Source organism: Abramis brama, assembly GCF_963993115.1.
Source record: "Abramis brama genome assembly, chromosome: 20".
Taxonomy (NCBI): Eukaryota; Metazoa; Chordata; class Actinopteri; order Cypriniformes; family Leuciscidae; genus Abramis; species Abramis brama.
Window position 1 is genome coordinate 33,701,119 of NC_139982.1, and position 19,992 is coordinate 33,721,110.

General features: G+C 34.1%; 1 protein-coding gene across 1 annotated transcript in view; it reads left to right on the forward strand.

Annotated features, from left to right (window-relative positions):
- The window catches only part of LOC311071303 (uncharacterized protein), a 32,346-nt gene extending 16,640 nt beyond the window's left edge, over positions 1-15,706 (forward strand). The window contains exon 2 of the mRNA XM_084095654.1: positions 14,989-15,706. Coding sequence (XP_083951780.1) covers positions 14,989-15,211 — 223 coding nt within the window. The 3' untranslated portion in view covers positions 15,212-15,706. The remainder of the gene's footprint in view (positions 1-14,988) is intronic.
- The last annotated feature ends 4,286 nt before the right edge of the window (positions 15,707-19,992 follow it).

Sequence of the window (19,992 nt, forward strand, 5' to 3'; positions counted from 1 at the left end):
CATGCAGGGATGAGTCACGATTTTTGGATATTCGATTAGTTTATTTAATTATAAAATATCGAATAGGTTGTGCGATTATACTCTAAAATAAAATCTCCATGTTCTGGCGCTAATGCGGTGACGTGTTCATGTAAGAGACGCTGCCAATAACGCACATAACAGCTGTCACAAAGAACCAGCAAAAGTAATGATTATGAATGTGTCAAATATATCAATGAGACATTTTAATAGAATAACTAATGGAGTAATATATGGTTAAATTCGCTGATAATCGGGTGACCAGATCGCAATCCAGAATTTAAAGCCGACAAAGCTATGGGTTCACGCACAACTCTCTCATTCGTCGTGACGTTACATTTCGTCTCGTCTCGTTTTGGTCAACGAAAATGAAGAGACATTTTAGCATAGTTTTTATTTTTTAAACCACATTTAGTCTCGTTTTTATTCGTCAACGATATTGCATTATACATGTATTTTAGTCATCGTCACATGACCATGCATTTACGTCTAGTCTCGTCTCGTTTTCGTCAGGTGATAACGGTTCGTTGACGACAATATTTCGTCATAATTTTCGTTGACGAAAGCAACACTAGATTTTACTTTGTTTTAGAAGTTACCAGTGAAGATTACTGAAATATTCTATTCATGTATTCTCTAATGTCTGTATTTGATATTTGAATGCAGTAACAGTGCTTGCTCATTTAGCCCGGCTTCCAGAAATGAAATATGGAAAGATTTGTTAAGAAAGGCCTTCAACATGTGTCAATACATACATCTGGGAGTCACAGGGGTCATTGAAGTCTATCGTTTAAGGGAACTTTTCTCAGTTAAAGCCTTACTTTCTAGTTAGACTAAAGTGTAGTTCTTCTTGGAGAAAGAACGCATAATCCTGATGTTTTGAGAATACTCTCCTGTTTATAGTTAGAGCCTGGCCAAATCCAACCTTGAAAAAGCTGTGTGTCAGTGTGTGTGTTAGTCTTCTTGATTACAGGTTAAGAAACCACTGGCAGAGTGTTGTTCGGGTCATGCTGGCGCCCAGCAACCCAAATCTGAGACCTGGAAGATCACGACGTGCCTAACTTCAGGGTCCGAGTTTCAGCTGCATAATCGATGGAGAAATGCTTCAGTTTATCTGTATATGTGTGGAAAATTGTTTAGATTTTATGTGTACTTAGCCAATCAGAAGTAGCTAACCTGTAAGCAATGATGTAATCAATGCCCTTGGAAATGGTAAATCTGCTGTGATCTTTGTAACTAAGCAGGGCAGCCTACGAACTCCTGTGTGAGTCAGTCTTGAAGCTGACATCTGCTGATGAAACTGAAAACTCTTCAGTATCTTTTCTTTAATTTATTATAATGCTGACTCCTGGTCTTCATTCATCATATCTGGTTCTGGGTCTTTGACTGTGCGCCCCTAACAGGTGAACATTTAAAAAACTTGCAAAACTCCTATGGGGTTCTATGGCACACCTTCCATCAAACAATATTACATTATCTACATTTATTTATTACTGTAATGGCTGAAAACAGTAACTTCTTTACTTCATGGATGTATTTATAGAGGAATGATTTGCTTTAAAAAAACATTGCAACCATTATAAACAAAGTACAGTTTCATCGTATACCTTCAAAGTGTCTGTGATGGTTATTGAATAATTTTTAAGTTACATAGCACACCCTACAAAGAAATACACTACCTCAAATTACAACCTCATTAAAGCAAAGACATTGACTTACTACATGTGAGATTTTGCCAATACCTGCCTGACTGTACATACAGTACACAACTATTTTAGAATGAAACTACATTAATTCACCAAAGGGATTTTTTTTATTATCCAAAGAGTGTAGTGCTTTCCTAATGACCGGGCTGACTTGCTCCAGGTTAAATTTCCACCATAACTCGCATACTGTACGTGCCATTGTCAAATATGTTTATGAAAAATTAACTGTAAATGACTGTAACTATTTTTCCGCGTTCCAAAGGGTGTAGTACTTTCCTAGTGACCTGACTGACTTACTACAGGTGAAATTTCCACCATAACTCGCATACTGTACGTGCCATTGTCAAATATGTTTATGAAAAATTAACTGTAAATGACTGTAACTATTTTTCCGCGTTCCAAAGGGTGTAGTACTTTCCTAGTGACCTGACTGACTTACTACAGGTGAAATTTCCACAATAACTCGCATACTGTACGTACTATTGTCAATTATGTTAATGAAAAATTAACTGTAAATGACTGTAACTATTTTTCCGCGTTCCAAAGGGTGTAGTACTTTCCTAGTGACCTGACTGACTTACTACAGGTGAAATTTCCACCATAACTCGCATACTGTACGTGCCATTGTCAAATATGTTTATGAAAAATTAACTGTAAATGACTGTAACTATTTTTCCGCGTTCCAAAGGGTGTAGTACTTTCCTAGTGACCTGACTGACTTACTACAGGTGAAATTTCCACAATAACTCGCATACTGTACGTACTATTGTCAATTATGTTAATGAAAAATTAACTGTAAATGACTGTAACTATTTTTCCGCGTTCCAAAGGGTGTAGTACTTTCCTAGTGACCTGACTGACTTACTACAGGTGAAATTTCCACAATAACTCGCATACTGTACGTGCCATTGTCAAATATGTTTATGAAAAAATTACTGTAATTCCCCTAAAGTATTCTTTTCATGTTCCAAAGGGTGTAGTGCTTTCCTAGTGACCTGACTGAAGTACTCCAGGTGAAATTTTGACAATATCTCCCTTACTGTGCGTACTATTGTCAATTATGTTTATGAAAAAATTACTGTAATTCCCCTAAAGTATTCTTTTCATGTTTCAAAGGGTGTAGTACTTTCCTAGTGACCTGACTGAAGTACTACAGGTGAAATTTTGACAATATCTCCCTTACTGTACGTACTATTGTCAATTATGTTTATGAAAAAATTACTGTAATTCACCTAAAGTATTTTTTCATGTTCCAAAGGGTAGGGCTGGGCGATATATCGCACGATATTGTTATGCGCATCTCGTTAGTAAAGCCGGTTCCTTGATTAGTAGTAAATCGCCATCACCTGCTTTCAGATGGAGCGGCATTTACTACAAAGAGCCGTAGTTAACTGACAAGCTGAGCCATATCGCAATAATATCGCGGACGTATCGCCAGCGATATTTAATGTGATATGGCTCAGCTTGTCAGTTAACTACGGCTCTTTGTATACAGCAAAAACTCCAGTGTTAAATTAACACTCCTGGGAGTGTATGAGTCCACACTCAAGAGTGTTTAAGTTAATGAGATAATTAAGTGATTAATTTGGTGATGATTGAACATTATTGAAGACACCTGATGTTAACAAGCAGAATCACTGAAGGAGAAAATCTCAAATTGTAAGCCACCGTTATGACATCAATGGTTGCTTTAGTTGGACTCTTGACCCATATATTATTAACTTTAGATTTTGTTTGGCTGTTGTATCTGAGTTATAACTGCCAGATGAACAAAGAAAAAAAAGTGATCTGATGGTGTTGGTTATATTATGACAATCATCATTTGAACTTGATCACTGAACTCATTAAAATCCTTCTTTCTGACTTCGATTTATGTTGTTGGTTACAGCATAACTGTGAATCTGCATAAATGCCCAGAATTTTTTATATAATATAAAGGATTTCTTAAAAGTTGTTTTAAAAAAAAAACATTCTTTTAGGCACACACAGATGTCAAGATTCAGTCTATGCATCTCAACAATGGTGAGGAGCAGAATATTAAATTAGGAAAAGTAAATTACAAAGACAATTCAGATCATAATTTATTCATACCGCAATGCATGATGGGAGCCATTATTGAGTTGTGATTGGTGGCAGACACTGCAACATGCTTTATTATTGTCACCATTGTTGAGATTCACAGGCTGATTATTGATGTCTGTGTTTTAAATGAATTTATCCGAATGTCTTTTGATCAGAACAATGTTTATTAAATATTTTTAATTATAAGTAAAGTACTGATAATCATAGGCTGAAAAATCACAAAACTGCTGCTAACAAGTTAAACCAAACTATCTCAATAAGTTTCATTTTTCAGATCACAGCATGATTGTCAAAACATAACCAACACTATAAGATAACATTTTACTTTGTTCATTTAACTGTTATAAATCAATAACAGCAGTCAAACAACAGTAAATATTAAATTAAACATATAATGGTCAAGAGCCCAACTAAAGCAAACACCCATCACCTTAATGGTAACTTACAATTTGTGATTTTCTCCTTCAGTGATTCTGCTTGTTAACATCAGGTGTCTTCAATAATGCTCAATCATCACTAAATGAATCACTTAATTATCTCATCAGCCCTAAATGCCGCTCCATCTGAAAGCAGGTGATGGCGATTTACTACTAATCAAGGAACCGGCTTTACTGACGAGATGCGCATAACAATATCGCGATTTAAATCGCCCAGCCCTACCAAAGGGCGTAGTGCTTTCCTAATGACCAGTGTGACTTACTCTAGGTGAAATTTTGACAATATCTACCTTACTGTACGTACTATTGTCAATTATGCTTATGAAAAAATTACTGTAATTCCCCTAAAGTATTCTTTTCATGTTCCAAAGGGTGTAGTACTTTCCTAGTGACCTGACTGACTTACTACAGGTGACATTTTGACAATAACTCCCTTACTGTATATACTATTATCAAATAGGTTTATGAAAAATGTACTGTAATTGACCGTAACTATTTTTCCGTGATCCAAAGGCTGTAGTACTTTCCTAGTGACCTGACTGACTTACTACAGGTGAAATTTTGACAATAACTCCCATACTATACGTACAATTATCAAATGTTTATTTAAAAATTACTGTATTTCCCCTAAAGTATTCTTTTCGTGTTCCAAAGGGTGTAGTACTTTCCTAGTGACCTGACTGAAGTACTACAGGTGAAATTTCCACAATAACTCGCATACTGTACGTGCCATTGTCAAATATGTTTATGAAAAATTAACTGTAAATGACCGTAACTATTTTTCCGCATTCCAAAGGGTGTAGTACTTTCCTAGTGACCTGACTGACTTACTACAGGTGAAATTTCCACAATAACTTGCATACTGTACGTACTATTGTCAATTATGTTTATGAAAAAATTTCTGTAATTCACCTAAAGTATTTTTCTGCATTCCAAAGGGTGTAGTACTTTCCTAGTGACCTGACTGACTTACTACAGGTGAAATTTCCACAATAACTCGCATACTGTACGTACTATTGTCAATTATGTTTATGAAAAAATTACTGTAATTCCCCTAAAGTATTCTTTTCATGTTTCAAAGGGTGTAGTACTTTCCTAGTGACCTGACTGAAGTACTACAGGTGAAATTTTGACAATAACTCTCTTACTGTATATACTATTATCAAATAGGTTTATGGAAAATTTACTGTAATTGACCATAACTATTTTTCCGCGTTCCAAAGGGTGTAGTGTTTTCCTAGTGACCACACTGACTTACTACAGGTGAAATTTTGACAATACCTCCTTTAATGTACAATTATCAAATATTTTTATGTAATAAACATTATTACATGTGTTTATTACATATGTTTATGTAATAAACTGTAATTCACCTATAGTGTTTTTTTTATATATTCCAAAGATTGTAGTGCTTTCCTAGTGACCACACAGACTTACTACAGGTGAAATTTTGACAATATCTAATAATACTGTTTTACATAATAATATATATAATAACTGTAATTCACTAAAAGGGGTTTTGTTTGTTTAAGGTTGTAGTACATTAATAGGGGCTACATTATTATTAACAGTAGTGACTGAACCTGTACGCATTGGTGCAGCAAATCTGACAGATAATGACCAGCAAGATCATGGAGGCATTCAAGATACTGTACAGTGCACTGTTTTATTATCTTTATTGTTTCTATTATCTTTCTAATTTTTCCACTGGGATTATACATAAAAGTTGTAATTAATTCCTCGTGGTTAGAGTAATATTTCAATATCACCTCTTCAAAATTTTGCTGTTGTTGATCCTCTCTTCACTGTAAAATCCAACAGTGGTTCTTACTAAAACTTTTTAGTTAACTTTACTTAATGTCTTAACTTAATTGTAAAAATCTAGTAATCTGTACTATTCACATACTATGTTTTATTTACTCAGAAAACCCAAGTTAAGATTAATTGATTGGTTTGAGTGTAGTTTTTGAGGCAGAGAAATTCTTAATGGACTTTTCACTAATTTCCTCCACTTCTGCAGTTATTTGTCTTTGTTTGCATTCACTCATTTCCCAAAGTAATCTTGAATGTTGAATTGTCAATACAACTGAAAAATTTGTAAGAACGTAACATAAGTTGACTTCATAAATTGATTTAGATTTTCTTAAAATATTTTTAGTCACCATTATGGCGATTAGTGATCCCTTTGGTTGGGCACTTGGAACTATATTTTCTTTATTATGATTCTCTTTCTATAGATGCAGTGATGCAACAATAAATCAGTTGTTTAGTGTCAAAGAAAGAGAAGTAATACTACACACACACACACACACACACACATATATATATATATATATATGTGTGTGTGTGTGTGTGTGTGTGTGTATGTGTGTGTGTGTGTGTGTGTGAGAGAGAAAATATGAATGGTGTATAATGTAACTCGTGTCAATTAGTGATCTTTTATAATTTTGTTGCTACTGTTTATGCCTAAACACTTTCTGAAACAGTTAATTGGGTTTATATAATCCCTCTATATTTGTGAAAATCTTGTAATTGATCATGCTTGACTCACACAGACTTCATCATTCAGCATGCAAAACACAACCATGGTGACAAATACATTTCATTTAAAGTAAATTATCAAGTACTCTCTACAGTTATTTTTTAGTTACTAGAACTCTTGTGTAAGTGAACTTTACTAACTAAGCATTTGTCAGTACCACATACTATTCCTATTTCACTTTACTTGCTTTTTTTAGAGCAATTGGTTTCCTGATATTTTCCTAGTAACGTGAACTCTAATGAGAAGTTAACACAACTAATGATTTTGATTCAAGAGTGCTTGAGTATACTAGATTAACAAAATTAATACACTACTTTACTTGGAAATTTTAAGGCAATTGGTTTCCTCACCTTTTCTAAGTAGAGTCAACATATTACATTTTACAGTGTTGGTTTAAGTTGTTCTTATATTAAACCCTTTAACTGATTGTTTTGTCAAGTACTTTTTACTTTACTATATTTTCTTTTAGTGAAGTGACGTAAAAGTTTAAGTAAAACAAATGTGTGTGTTTGAATACAATTTTTTCAAATGTTTTCAGTCAGGACTACTTTGGGTAAACAAAAATATTTAAGCAATTGAACATGTTATTTAATATTTATTCATTGCATTATGTAATTGGTTAACACACATAACTATAACTGTTAGTGGTTTGTTACATAATTAATCCTTGTCATGTTTACCAATGTGAACAGTGCCAAAGATGGTACCCAATGTATGCTGCATTGGACTATCACCAGACAAGCTACACTGTAAAAAATGTTCGTAATTTTAACAGTAAAAAACTGTAAAAAAGCAACGAAAAAAAAAAGTTAATTCCTTAACGGTATGTACCCTTTCTATATAGAGTGAAAAACTGTAATAGCTCTCACAGGACATTTCATGTAATTTTACATTAATATACCTTTAAATGTACGGATTTTGGAAGTACACTGTAAAAAAAAAAACTTACCGTTGCATTTACCGTAAAAAATATGGTAGCAAATGTTTACTAATTTTACAAAATTTTACATCATCGAACTAAAAATTACGGTGAAAAAACTGTCAGCTGGTTGCCAGTACTTTTCCATAAAAAATACGGTATAAATATTTATGTTTTACGGCATTGAACTAAAGTTTACGGTAAAAAACTGGCAGCTGGTTGAAAGCGATTTACCGTAAAAAATATGGTAGTAATATTTTAGGTTTTACGGCAGTGATCTAAATATTACGGAAAAAAACTGGCAGCTGTGGTTGCCAGTACTTTACCGTAAAAAATACGGTAGAATTTTTTTTTGCTTTTACGGCACTGAACTAAAGTTTACGGTAAAAAACTAGCAGCTTGCAAGTGCTTTACCGTAAAAAATACGGTAGTAATATTTTAGGTTTTATGGCATTGAACATTGAACTGAACTTTTATATAAAAAATAAAAACCTGCCAGCTGTGGTTTCCTGTAATCTAATTATTGAGAATTACCAGAGGTTTAGATGTTGATGTTTTATTGAAAATAATAAAGTTTGAAGTTACCATCATGGAGATGAGTGTTTGCTTTAGTTGGGCTCTTGACCCTTGACTTTTTAACTTTAGATTTACTCTGACTGCCTTAACTGTGTGGTTATATAACACAAACGTTATGGCATGAAAATCAGAGAGAAAATGTGACCAGGTAATGATGGCAGGTTAATGATGAGATAATCGTCATATTGTGGCCTGAATCACTGATCTCATAAAGAGTCTTATTTCTCACTTTATGAGCGAAGTGGTAATATTAATTATAATATTACAAATAAATATTTCATATTATTGAGTATAATATCTCTGTAAGTGAGCAACAGATAATCTGAAGAACTTTAAAAATACATGGTGTAGAAAAAAGTTTTAAACTACTGCTCAATTTAAACCAACACAGACATCAAGAATCAGCATATGAATCTCAACAACGGTGACAATCAACACAATAATCAGATAAAACTCTGAACATCACAAAACAAGCTACTAAAAAGCTGCAACAAAAACAACATCAAAAATAAAAGCAGATATAATAATAAAAGAAAATACTAAGGCAATTCAGCATAATGTATTCCTGCTGCAATGCATGCTGGGAGATACTGATGAGTTTTGATTGGAGGCTCCATCAAGTGCGCTGCACTTTTATCATCACCATTGTTGAGATTCATATGCTGATTCTTGATGTCTGTGTGTGTGTCTGAAAGATACAGCAGTTCAAACTGTTATTGTACACAATGTTTAAAAAAAAATTCTGATTATCACAGCAATGATGGATCACATGCTGTAGAATCATAGGGCTACTACAATCAATAATGTAAAATTAATAACACATATAATTACAGATAAGAGACCAGAGAATCAAACATGGTGATTGCCATCACTGATACACAACCGCCATCACATGATTCATTTTCTCTCTGATTTCCTAGCCATAATCAACATGTCTTATAAACACAGAGTTACAGCAGGCAGAGACAATCTAAAGTTAAAAAGTCAAGGGTCAAGAGCCCAACTAAAGCAAACACTCATCTCCATGATGGTAACTTAAAACTTTATTATTTTCAATAGAACATCAACGTCTAAACCTCTGGTAATTCACAATAATTAGATTACAGGAAACCACAGCTGGCATTTTTTTATTTTTTATTTTTTATATAAAAGTTCAGTTCAATGTTCAATGCCATAAAACCTAAAATATTACTACCATCTTTTTTACGGTAAATCGCTTTCAACCAGCTGCCAGTTTTTTACCGTAAACTTTAGTTCAATGCCGTAAAGTACTGGCAACCAGCTGGCAGTTTTTCACCGTAATTTTTAGTTCGATGATGTAAAACTTTGTAAAATTAGTAAACATTTGCTACCGTATTTTTTACGGTAAGGTACGGTAAATGCAACGGTAAGTTTTTTTTTTACAGTGTACTTTCAAAATCCGTACATTTAACAGTATATTAATGTAAAATTACATGAAATGTCCCGTGAGAGCTATTACAGTTTTTCACTGTATATAGTAAGGGTACATACCGTTAAGGAATTAACATTTTTTTCCGTTGCTTTTTTTACAGTTTTTTACTGTTAAAATTACGAAAATTTTTTACAGTGTAGGAACATCTGTTCAATTTCTCATTAATGCAATTATCTAATCAACCAATCACATGGCAGTTGCTTCAATGCATTTAGGGGTGTGGTCCTGGTCAAGACAATCTCCTGAACTCCACACTGAATGTCAGAATGGGAAAGAAAGGTGATTTAAGCAATTTTGAGCGTGGCATGGTTGTTGGTGCCAGACGGGCCGGTCTGAGTATTTCACAATCTGCTCAGTTACTGGGATTTTCACACACAACCATTTCTAGGGTTTACAAAGAATGGTGTGAAAAGGGAAAAACATCCAGTATGCGGCAGTCCTGTGGGCGAAAATGCCTTGTTGATGCTAGAGGTCAGAGGAGAATGGGCCGACTGATTCAAGCTGATAGAAGAGCAACTTTGACTGAAATAACCACTCGTTACAACCGAGGTATGCAGCAAAGCATTTGTGAAGCCACAACACGCACAACCTTGAGGCGGATGGGCTACAACAGCAGAAGACCCCACCGGGTACCACTCATCTCCACTACAAATAGGAAAAAGAGGCTACAATTTGCACGAGCTCACCAAAATTGGACAGTTGAAGACTGGAAAAATGTTGCCTGGTCTGATGAGTCTCGATTTCTGTTGAGACATTCAGATGGTAGAGTCAGAATTTGGCGTAAACAGAATGAGAACATGGATCCATCATGCCTTGTTACCACTGTGCAGGCTGGTGGTGGTGGTGTAATGGTGTGGGGGATGTTTTCTTGGCACACTTTAGGCCCCTTAGTGCCAACTGGGCATCGTTTAAATGCCACGGCCTACCTGAGCATTGTTTCTGATCATGTCCATCCCTTTATGACCACCATGTACCCATCCTCTGATGACTACTTCCAGCAGGATAATGCACCATTTCACAAAGCTCGAATCATTTCAAATTGGTTTCTTGAGTTCACTGTACTAAAATGGCCCCCACAGTCACCAGATCTCAACCCAATAGAGCATCTTTGGGATGTGGTGGAACGGGAGCTTCGTGCCCTGGATGTGCATCCCACAAATCTCCATCAACTGCAAGATGCTATCCTATCAATATGGGCCAACATTTCTAAAGAATGCTTTCAGCACCTTGTTGAATCAATGCCACGTAGAATTAAGGCAGTTCTAAAGACGAAAGGGGGTCAAACACAGTATTAGTATGGTGTTCCTAATAATCCTTTAGGTGAGTGTAGATGTGAATGTAAATAGATGTAAAATTAAACTTAGTACACCTGATTCCACTCATGGTGATCACAATCAATATCTTACATTAAGACTCTGCCCATTACAGTAGTGGCCATTTTGAAAAGTATAGTGTTCAATTTTTTGTGCTACTCCTCATTCAAATTTTGTTCAATTTTTACAAAAATTGGCTCAGATGATCTTTGGACCGAGCCACACAGAAGTGACTGAACAGATTTTTTATTTTTGCTACCGTTCCTGATATACTTTTCTCCAAATTTGACCTGTATTTGTTGTCTTATGGTAGTTAGCTTAGCATGCTAATTGGTTAGCATGCTAACCTGATGCCATTCTTTCTAATGTGGCTCTTCAGCTATCAGGCTAACCATAAACTACATTAGCATTAAGCTAACTTATCTTGCTAACTTAACTAATCTGGTTAACATGCCTTTGTGTGCTCATTCTTACACTTAAGCCTCTCCTCGGCAGCTTGGTAAGCCAGCGTCATCTGAGTGGCGCAAGCTGCTAAACCACATGCCGCAAACCCTGAACCATTCCGGTTGTGGGTTTGAATCCTGTGTGGCACATTCCCAGACCGCAAGAGGTATTGTGGCCTTAAGTGGTGGAAAAGTAGCTTCTGTTCCAGACATGTTGTCTATATGTGAACGAACTTGATAAATACAACATGCAGCGAATTTATACAAAAATTATTCATTTTGAATTGCGTCTCACTTCAACTATTGGACCTTCTTCATCTTACCAAAAACACAACTTCCCAGTGGCGCAATGATATGAGTGACAGGTATCTGACCCAGAGATAATGGGTTCGAGCCCCGCATGGGATGATTTAAAAAAAATGTGTGTAATGTTGTGTCATGTCGATTCCTTTATTATTCAACGTTGCACTAATCTTTCTTCCTCTTGGATTAATGTATGTCTTGTTCATATGTTCATTCTCATCTGAACTTCTGTTCATTTTGAGTTCATTTTCACCTGTACTTCTAAACCAGCTCTTTTTTCTTCAATTTCTGCTGTTTTTACTATTCTTGCTCTTGCTGCTGCTTCATGGGCTTGGCCCCGTATCACTGCTTGCAGCTATATTTCCACTTGTTCCTTAACATGTAACCAAGAATACTAACACACACAGACACAGTTTCTTCAAGATTGGATTTGGTGAGGAGGAGAGTCTTCTCAAAACATTAATATAACATGTTATTTCTCTCAAGGAGAGGATACTTTAAATCTAACTGTAAAGTAAAGAATTTAACTAAGAAATGGTCTCTCAACTATAGGTTTCAATGACTCCTGAGACCATTGCTATCAGGGTAGCCTAGAAAAGCAGATGGATGTAGTGACACCTGTTAAAGAAGTCCATATTTCATCTCTGGAAGCCAGGCTAAATGAGCAAGCACTGTTACTGCATTCCTGGCATGGGCCAGACCCTTACGTTACACCTCAGATATCAAATACAGACATTTAAAGAATGCATGAAATAACATTTTCAATAATCACACTGATAATTTCTATAACAAAGTAAAATCTCATAAGCCTAGAGAAGTCATTCAACTCATTTGATATTTAGAAGAAAAACTATTGATTAATACCTTGATTATAATCACTCATTAGATATACATTGAAGCAGCAGTGTGTTCCAGAATCCACTTCTTCAGGACTTCATAACAAAAACTTAACTTGAATAATTACAATAAGGGTGTTGCTTATTTATAACGTTGAAAATATGATTAACCTAAAATATCTGCTTTTTTTAATCAATGAAAGAATTGTGTTGTACAAGGAACAGCAGTTCTAATACATACTTTTACCTAATACATTTATCAAAGTTAATTGAGTAGAGTGATCACTGGGAACATACTATAACCATTGGAACATGAAAAAAGGAGAAATTACAATAACTTTTTAATAATAATATGTTTGTACTATACTTACAGTAAGGTAGGTATTGGCAGTATTTAACATGTAGTAAGTCAGTCTGATCACTATGAAAGTACTACAACCTTTGGAATATATAAAAAATATTATAGGTGAATTACTGTAATTTTTTTAAATTAATATTTGTATACTGAACGTACAGTAAGGGAGGTATTGTCAAAATTCCACCTGTAGTAAGTCAGTGTGGTCACTAGGAAAGCACTACAGCCTTTGGAACAGGAAAAAATACTTTAGGGGAATTACTGTAATTTATTCTTAAACCTATTTGTTTATAAAGGAGGTATTGTCAAAATTCCACCTGTAGTAAGTCAGTCTGATCACTAGGAAAGCACTACAGCCTTTGGAACATGAAAAAATACTATAGGTGAATTACTGTAATTTTTTCTTAAACTTATTTGTTTATTGTACGTACAGTAAGAGAGGTATTGTCAAAATTCCACCTGTAGTAAGTCAGTGTGGTCACTAGGAAAGCACTAGCCTACTTCCTTTGGAACAGGGAAAAATACTTTAGGTGAATTACTGTAATTTTTTCTTAAACTTATTTGTTTATTGTACGTACAGTAAATGAGGTATTGTCAAAATTCCACCTGTAGTAAGTCAGTGTGGTCACTAGGAAAGCACTAGCCTACTTCCTTTGGAACAGGGAAAAATACTTTAGGTGAATTACTGTAATTTTTTCTTAAACTTATTTGTTTATTGAACGTACAGTAAGGGAGGTATTGTCAAAATTCCACCTGTAGTAAGTCAGTGTGGTCACTAGGAAAGCACTACAGCCTTTGGAACATGAAAAAATACTATAGGTGAATTACTGTAATTTTTTCTTAAACTTATTTGTTTATTGAACGTACAGTAAGGGAGGTATTGTCAAAATTCCACCTGTAGTAAGTCAGTGTGGTCACTAGGAAAGCACCACAGCCTTTGGAACAGGGAAAAATACTTTAGGTGAATTACTGTAATTTTTTCTTAAACTTATTTGTTTATTGTACGTACAGTAAATGAGGTATTGTCAAAATTCCACCTGTAGTAAGTCAGTGTGGTCACTAGGAAAGCACTAGCCTACTTCCTTTGGAACAGGGAAAAATACTTTAGGTGAATTACTGTAATTTTTTCTTAAACTTATTTGTTTATTGAACGTACAGTAAGGGAGGTATTGTCAAAATTCCACCTGTAGTAAGTCAGTGTGGTCACTAGGAAAGCACTACAGCCTTTGGAACAGGAAAAAATACTTTAGGTGAATTGCTGTAATTTTTTTTAATTAATATTTGTATACTGAACGTACAGTAAGGGAGGTATTGTCAAAATTTCACATGTAGTAAGTCAGTCTGGTCAGTAGGACCATACTACAACCTTTGGAACATGAAAAAAATCCCTTTGGTGAATTACTGTAACTTTTACATAAAACATTTGCGTACTGTGTACAGTAGCCTACACAAAAGCAGTCTACAAGTCAACAAGTACACTAAAGCAATATGCAGCAAATATCAAACCTGAAACAATTTCTACCCTGGTTGGCAACTTTATTTATTTTTATTTTTTCTTGACTATGTTCATGGTGCTGTCCACGTATGTGGTCCTGAAGGTCCTACCTACATGATCAAGTGCCTAACTTGGGTAAAGTTGATTTTATATTCGCATATTCGCGGAGTTCCGCGTTCAATATCTCGTGAGCTGAATATTGTTACTACACAAATCATTGTTTTAATATTTAAATCTTCCTCAAAACGAGCTTTCCTTCGGGTTTGCACTTTGCAGATGGTCCCTTCTTAGCAGCCTGCGCATAGAGATCAATGTATTTTGTCCAGTGCGAAGGAAAGATCGTTTTGAGGAAAATTATGTTGTAGCTTCTGGTGTTTAATCTGTAGTTATATGTGATAGGTGTTTTGTGTAGCAACAACGTTTAGTTCACGAGTTATTGAACGCGGAAGTCCGCGAATGTGCGAATATGCGAATATAAAACCAACTTTACCTAAGTCTTTAACTAAGTAGGTACCGCGACATCTTATGGGTGGAAGCTAAGAATTCTCTCTACCTGAGAGAGCACGCTCTCTGTATCAAGGAATCTCTCTCCAAAGCGGACATTGATAGTCGGAATAAACCTAGGCCCCTTGTCCTGGCGGCACGGAAGGAGGGAAAGAAGGCCGGTTTCAGCGGTCCCTTTGCTGTTATCAATAACAAGAGAATCGCTGCCAATTCAGCACAGCATCCGTAAACTGACTACAAGTTTCTAACCGCGTGTCAGGTTCGATTTATTTTTTTTCTGCACGTTTGCCCAGTTATATTGTTGACATTCTTCTAAGGGCTTTTCGACCTTATTCTACTAATTCCCTGATCCTTCTTAGGGGAAACAGCGTTAGTTACAGAACTTTCAAGTTAGGTGTTCAATAGCTACACTTTGTGGTTGTCATTTTTCTTTTCTTTCTTTTTCCCTCTAATTTTTGATCATACTTTTATTTGTTAATGGACAAATTCGAGTTCAAACAGCTGAACATTGTTTCTTTAAATGTGCGGGGCTTAAGAGATGACATTAAAAGAAAAGCAATTTTTCTGTTTTGTAGACGTTATAATGCAGATTTTATTTTCTTGCAAGAGACACATTCGGCCGCTTCTGATTCAAAATTTTGGAAAGCTCAATGGGGCGATATGGTTTATTTTAGTCATGGGTCAAATAATTCAGCTGGTGTTCTTATTTTAATTCATAAGTTTAAAGGAGATATTGTTAATTCTATGTCATCCCCTGAAGGCAGATGGGTTATTCTAACTGTTAAATTAGATAATGCCATCTTTGTTATTTGTAATGTTTACGGGTTTAACTCGCACTCTATGAATAATATCTTTTTCACTGACATTTCTCTTATTCTATCTCAATTGCTGAAAACAACCCCAAATGCTAAGTTAGTAGTCACGGGAGATTTTAATGAAGTCCCCGATGATTTAATGGATAGGTTTCCAAGGAAAGTAAGACCTCACTCTCAAAGCTCTAATATTATTGATTCCATATGCAAAGATCTATCTTTGGTGGATTCGTGGCGCTACTTTAATAGTAATTCATTTGAATATACATGGAGCAATGCGTCAAAGTCCTTAAAATCGAGAATTGACCTATTTCTTATTTCATTCAGTCTGCTACAATATGTTCAAGATATCTCCCATCATTATGCTCCCTTTTCAGATCACCTTCTGATTGAGTTGTCTTTACAGACTGCTCATAAACCCAGCTGCCTCCGTGGATATTGGAAACTTAACAACTCTATTTTAGAAGATAACATTTTTACAAAAAATATTGAAACGTTAGCCACCAACATTTTTAATTCAGAGAAATCAGATTATGCATCTAAATGGGAGTTATTTAAATTCAAATCCAGAGAATTAGCTATTAGGAGAAGTAAGGAATTAAAAAAAGACAGAGATTGCACAGAAACAGAACTATTAAACAAAATTGATACTCTTTGGAAAGTTCAGACACTCTCTCAAACACAGGAAAGTGAGCTCCAGTCCTTAAAATTAAAACTTGATGACTTGTATATTAGCAAGGCCAGTGGAGCTTTTGTGCGTTCAAGAGCTAGATGGATAGAAAAGGGAGAGAGGAATACAGCCTATTTTTTTGCCCTTGAAAAAAGGAATTTTAAGAGAAATTCTTTGTCTGCATTATATATTAACAACACCTTATGCAAGGATCCCAAACTAATTTCAGATTTTGTCAGCTCCTTTTATGAAAAACTTTATCAGTCTAACTTTAATTATGACCTTTGTAAATCATTTACTAATGACATTCAAGATTTTATTCCATTAATCAGTAATGACTTCCAAAACCATTGTGACTCTGACCTTAAGAAGGAGGAATTACTGTCAGCTCTCCAATATATGAAAAAGGGTAAGAGTCCGGGTCCAGATGGACTTTCAATTGAATTTTACCAACACTTTTGGAAGGTATTGGAAGATCCCCTTTTCTTATTGTTTAATGAATGTATTGAAAAAAAGGATTTGGTCACAACTATGAAACAAGGATTAATCTCCCTGATTCCTAAACCTGATAAAGATGCCCAAAATATAGATAATTGGAGACCTATCACTCTATTAAATATAGACTATAAATTGTTTGCACTAGTATATGCAAAAAGATTAAAATCCGGATTAAATGAAATTATTAATGAGACTCAAACAGGTTTCATGAAAAATAGGCACATTAGTAATAATATTCGCCTTATAATTGACCTTCTAGACTATTCTGATCAAATTGATTCAGGGGCTCTTATTATGTTGTTAGATTTTTGTAAAGCCTTTGACACCATCGAACACGGCTTCTTACTCCACTCACTAAAAGTTTTTGGTTTTGGCAATAATTTCATTGATGTCATAAAAATGTTTTATAAAGATATTAATAGCTCTATTATTCTTAATATGGGAACCTCTAAAAGATTTGGGATTCATCGTGGCATACGACAAGGCTGTCCAATCTCTCCCTTTCTGTTTTTATTAGTGGCTGAACTTCTTTCTATTCACATTTTGAATAATCATAACATTATGGGACTGAAAATATTTGATAGAGAAATCAAAATTTCTCAATTGGCAGATGACACTGCTTTATTTCTGAGAGATAAAAACCAAGTTAAAACAGCCCTGGAATGTATGTCCAAATTTTCCAGATCCTCTGGTTTAATGTTAAACCTTAAGAAATGTGAAATATTATTTATACATGATTCTATAGATCTATTAGTTGAAGGCATACCAGTAAAGGACTCTGTTAAATACCTTGGCATTCATATTTCTAAAAATAAACACACACGTGAACAACTGAATTTTATGCCTAAAATTAAAAAAACTAAAAATATCTTTAACAACTGGTTACAAAGGGATTTGACTTTGTTTGGGAGAGTTTTGCTTTCCAAAGCTGAGGGTCTTTCCAGATTTGTTTACCCAGCTCTCTCCCTTCACGTCAGTGATAAAACTTCCAAAGAAATTAATAAAACCTTTCTCGACTTTATTTGGAAAAATAAACCTTGCAAATTAAAAAAGGACATTATATCAGGCAAAAGAGTTGATGGTGGCTTAGAGATGTTAGATTTTTTTGATATTAACAATACTTTTAAACTTAATTGGTTAAGAAACTGTCAAAGAAATGAAAATTCATTATGGTTCTTTATTCCTCAGTCCATCTTTAACAAGCTCGGAGGCTTAGCTTTTCTACTGAGATGTAACTATCTGCCTGGGAAATTACCAATTAATTTATCCAAATTTTACCAGCAAGTGTTATTAGCTTGGAAAATTGGTTTCCATCACAATTTTTCTCCACACAAAATGCTTCTCTGGAACAATTGTCTTATTACCTCTAGGAATAAATCTTTATTTTTACGTAAATGGTTTGAAAAAAATATATATTTTGTCATGGATTTGTTTGATGAAAATGGAAATGTTTTGTCTTATGAAGATTTTATGTTTATCTACAATTTCCCCATTCCATTTAAAGAGTTTCAGCAAGTTGTTAAAGCTATTCCCAATGGGTTAAAACATTTGATGAAAAGTCACCTTACTTTTGGAAGTAGCGAAAAGAAACTTCCTGAGTTAATAGTCGATGGTATCAAACTATTTTCTCATTCCTGTAATAATAAAAATATCAGATTCATTTTTCAATCCAATCATAAAATCTCTCCTAGAGGGAAATTTTTTTGGAATGCACAAATCGCTGATATTCATTGGAAAGAGGCATGGTTAAATCCAAATAAATTTTGTATGCTAAATAAAGTTAAAGAGGTACACTTTAAAATACTTCACAAAATCTACCCATGTAAAGCTTTGTTATTAAAATTCATGGACATTGACAACAAATGTATTTTTTGTACTGTACATGAGGAAGACTTGGCTCATTTGTTTTACAACTGTGATGTATCGTTAAAGTTTTGGTCTGATGTTAGTTCTTTTCTTTTTGCCCCAAGAAAGGTGAATTATAAATTATCTCTAAAAGATGTTATATGTTCTTTCACACACAGACACAGAATGGTTGAATATGTGGTGAACTTTTACATCTTGCATGGTAAATATTACATCCATAAACAAAAATTTGCAAAATGCATACCTAAATGTAGTTTATTCTTAATCGAGATGGAATCACTAAAGAAATCGTTAAAATTAATTAAAAATAAAAAGAATGAAATTTTGTTAAAATTTATGGAGAAATTCTTAATACTGTAATGTCCCCACTATGTTTACTAAACTATCTGAATATTGAATGTCTAATTAGGAAAAAGGAGGAAATATAATTTTTTTTTCTCTTTGGGTTATATTATTTTTATTGTTATTATTATTATTATTATTATTATTGTTTTGTTTTTTTTTTGTTTTTTTGTGATGACTTGTCAATTTGTCTAAAGGTGTGATACTTGTCTTCTAAAACATTGCTGATGTATGCTAAATTGCTGGAATCACTGTTTCTTGAATCATTTATTTCAATAAAAAAAAAAAAAAAAAAAAGTTTGACTCTCTCCGCTTCCCGTAGTGACACTCGCCGGAATTTGCGTTTTTTTATTATTATTTTTGGTAAGTATAACTTGAACCAATACTAAAATAAAATAAATAACCAAAAAAATAAAAAAGAAACTTAAAAATAAAAGTAAGGGGCATGACAAACATCACATTATTAATGTTAAATTCATTTAGCAGAGATACAAATCTTTGGGCTTTTCGAATTATTATTATTTTTTTTTACTTTACAGACTCTAAATACATTTTATATGCCGCTTTAAAATGAGCAAATTTGGGTTTTGAGTTACTCCATTTAGTTTGATGAATATAAAATTTTACTAATAACAAAAACAAATCGATATTTTTCTTTTGGAAAAATCATTTTCATTTGTGTCATCAAGACAGATGGCAAATTTAAGACTAGGTTGCAGTTCATTTTAACACCTAGAAATTGAGACATCTCATCTGAAAAAAAATTTGAAGAACAGGAACATTCAAAATATAAGTGCACTCTTTCACAATTACAAAAACAGC